The sequence below is a fragment of the Cyprinodon variegatus genome, unplaced genomic scaffold (assembly GCF_000732505.1).
Source record: "Cyprinodon variegatus isolate N-32 unplaced genomic scaffold, C_variegatus-1.0 Scaffold524, whole genome shotgun sequence".
Lineage (NCBI taxonomy): Eukaryota > Metazoa > Chordata > Actinopteri > Cyprinodontiformes > Cyprinodontidae > Cyprinodon > Cyprinodon variegatus.
This window is the reverse complement of record NW_015150977.1, coordinates 315,928-317,289: the sequence shown is the minus strand read 5'-3', so window position 1 is coordinate 317,289 and position 1,362 is coordinate 315,928. Positions and strand designations below refer to the sequence as shown.

At 58.0% G+C, this 1,362-nt stretch overlaps 1 protein-coding gene across 1 annotated transcript; it reads left to right on the top strand.

Annotated features, from left to right (window-relative positions):
- Positions 1–372: 372 nt before the first annotated feature.
- Positions 373–1,362, top strand: brcc3 (BRCA1/BRCA2-containing complex subunit 3). Its single transcript, XM_015391082.1, has one exon. It carries the CDS (start codon positions 471–473, stop codon positions 1,251–1,253), a length of 783 nt encoding a protein of 260 aa, XP_015246568.1. The 5' UTR covers positions 373–470; the 3' UTR covers positions 1,254–1,362.

Sequence of the window (1,362 nt, the reverse complement as noted above, 5' to 3'; positions counted from 1 at the left end):
GAAAAAATCAAAATAATAGTGAAGGCTGCAGAAAAATATCTGGACATTAAAGATTTGAACTGGGAGATGGTTGGAAGCATGATGGGAGGACCGATGGGACCATCAGAAACTGGCAGAGTTACGATGACCTAGAGTAAATTAAAATTATAGGGGCAAATGTGATTTGGTATTATGTTGGTTTAAGTTACACAGGGTTTTTTTTTTTTTTTTGGGGGGGGTGAATCGTTTCCTGTTTTCTTGCTTTACTCCATATCAGTTGGTGGCGGTAATGCACATTTCACAAGTCTGCCAACCGCCATAAAATCTCATAAGAAGAAGAAGAAGCCTGCAGGACCATTCCGGACCAGTGGGGGGCGCTCAGGCGCGCTGGTGCCACCGGCAGAGGAAGGAAGCAGGAAGTAAAGCTGTATCCGGTCTCCGCTGTTTGTTTTTCTCTTCTCGGCACCAGAACCTTCTTCTTTCGGGTAACTATGGCCGTCAGCTCCGTCCACCTGGAGTCTGACGCCTTCCTGGTCTGCATGAACCACGCCCTGAGCACCGAGAAGGAGGAGGTGATGGGTCTGTGCATCGGGGAGGTGGAGGCCTCCCGGATCGTCCACATCCACTCGGTGATCATCCTCCGCCGCTCCGACAAGCGGAAGGACCGGGTGGAGATCTCCCCGGAGCAGCTGTCCGCCGCCTCCACCGAGGCGGAGCGGCTGGCGGACAGCACCGGCAGACCCATGCGGGTGGTGGGCTGGTACCACTCCCACCCGCACATCACCGTCTGGCCCTCCCACGTGGACGTGCGGACCCAGGCCATGTACCAGATGCTGGACCAGGGCTTCGTGGGACTCATCTTCTCCTGTTTCATCGAGGACAAGAACACCCGGACGGGCCGCGTCCTCTACACCTGCTTCCAGTCCGCGCAGGCGCAGAAGGGCTCCGAATACGAGCGCGTGGAGATACCTGTGCACGTGGTGCCCCGGGAGGCGATCGGGAAGGCGTGTCTGGAGTCCGCCGTGGAACTGCCGCGGATCCTGTGTCAGGAGGAGCAGGACACGTACCGCAGGATCCACGGGCTGGCCCACCTGGACCCGGTCACCAAGATCCACAACGGCTCGGTGTTCACCAAGAACCTGTGCAGCCAGATGTCGGCCGTGAGCGGCCCGCTGCTGCAGTGGCTGGAGGACCGGCTGCAGCACAACCGGCAGAGCGTCACGGAGCTGCAGCGGGAGAAGGAGCGGCTGCTGCGGGAGCTGGCGGCGCTGTGAGCGGCGGGCTGCTGTCCGATGATGGACTCATCGGTGCAGTGGGCGGAACTCAGAGCCCCCTGCTCCCCCTCTGTGATTACTGTTAAACCTGATGTAAATAAATGTAAAT

What these genes read in the sequence shown, in the direction of transcription:
- brcc3 (XM_015391082.1), top strand. Translation starts at nt 471, where the DNA reads ATGGCCGTCAGCTCCGTCCACCTGGAGTCTGACGCCTTCCTGGTCTGC.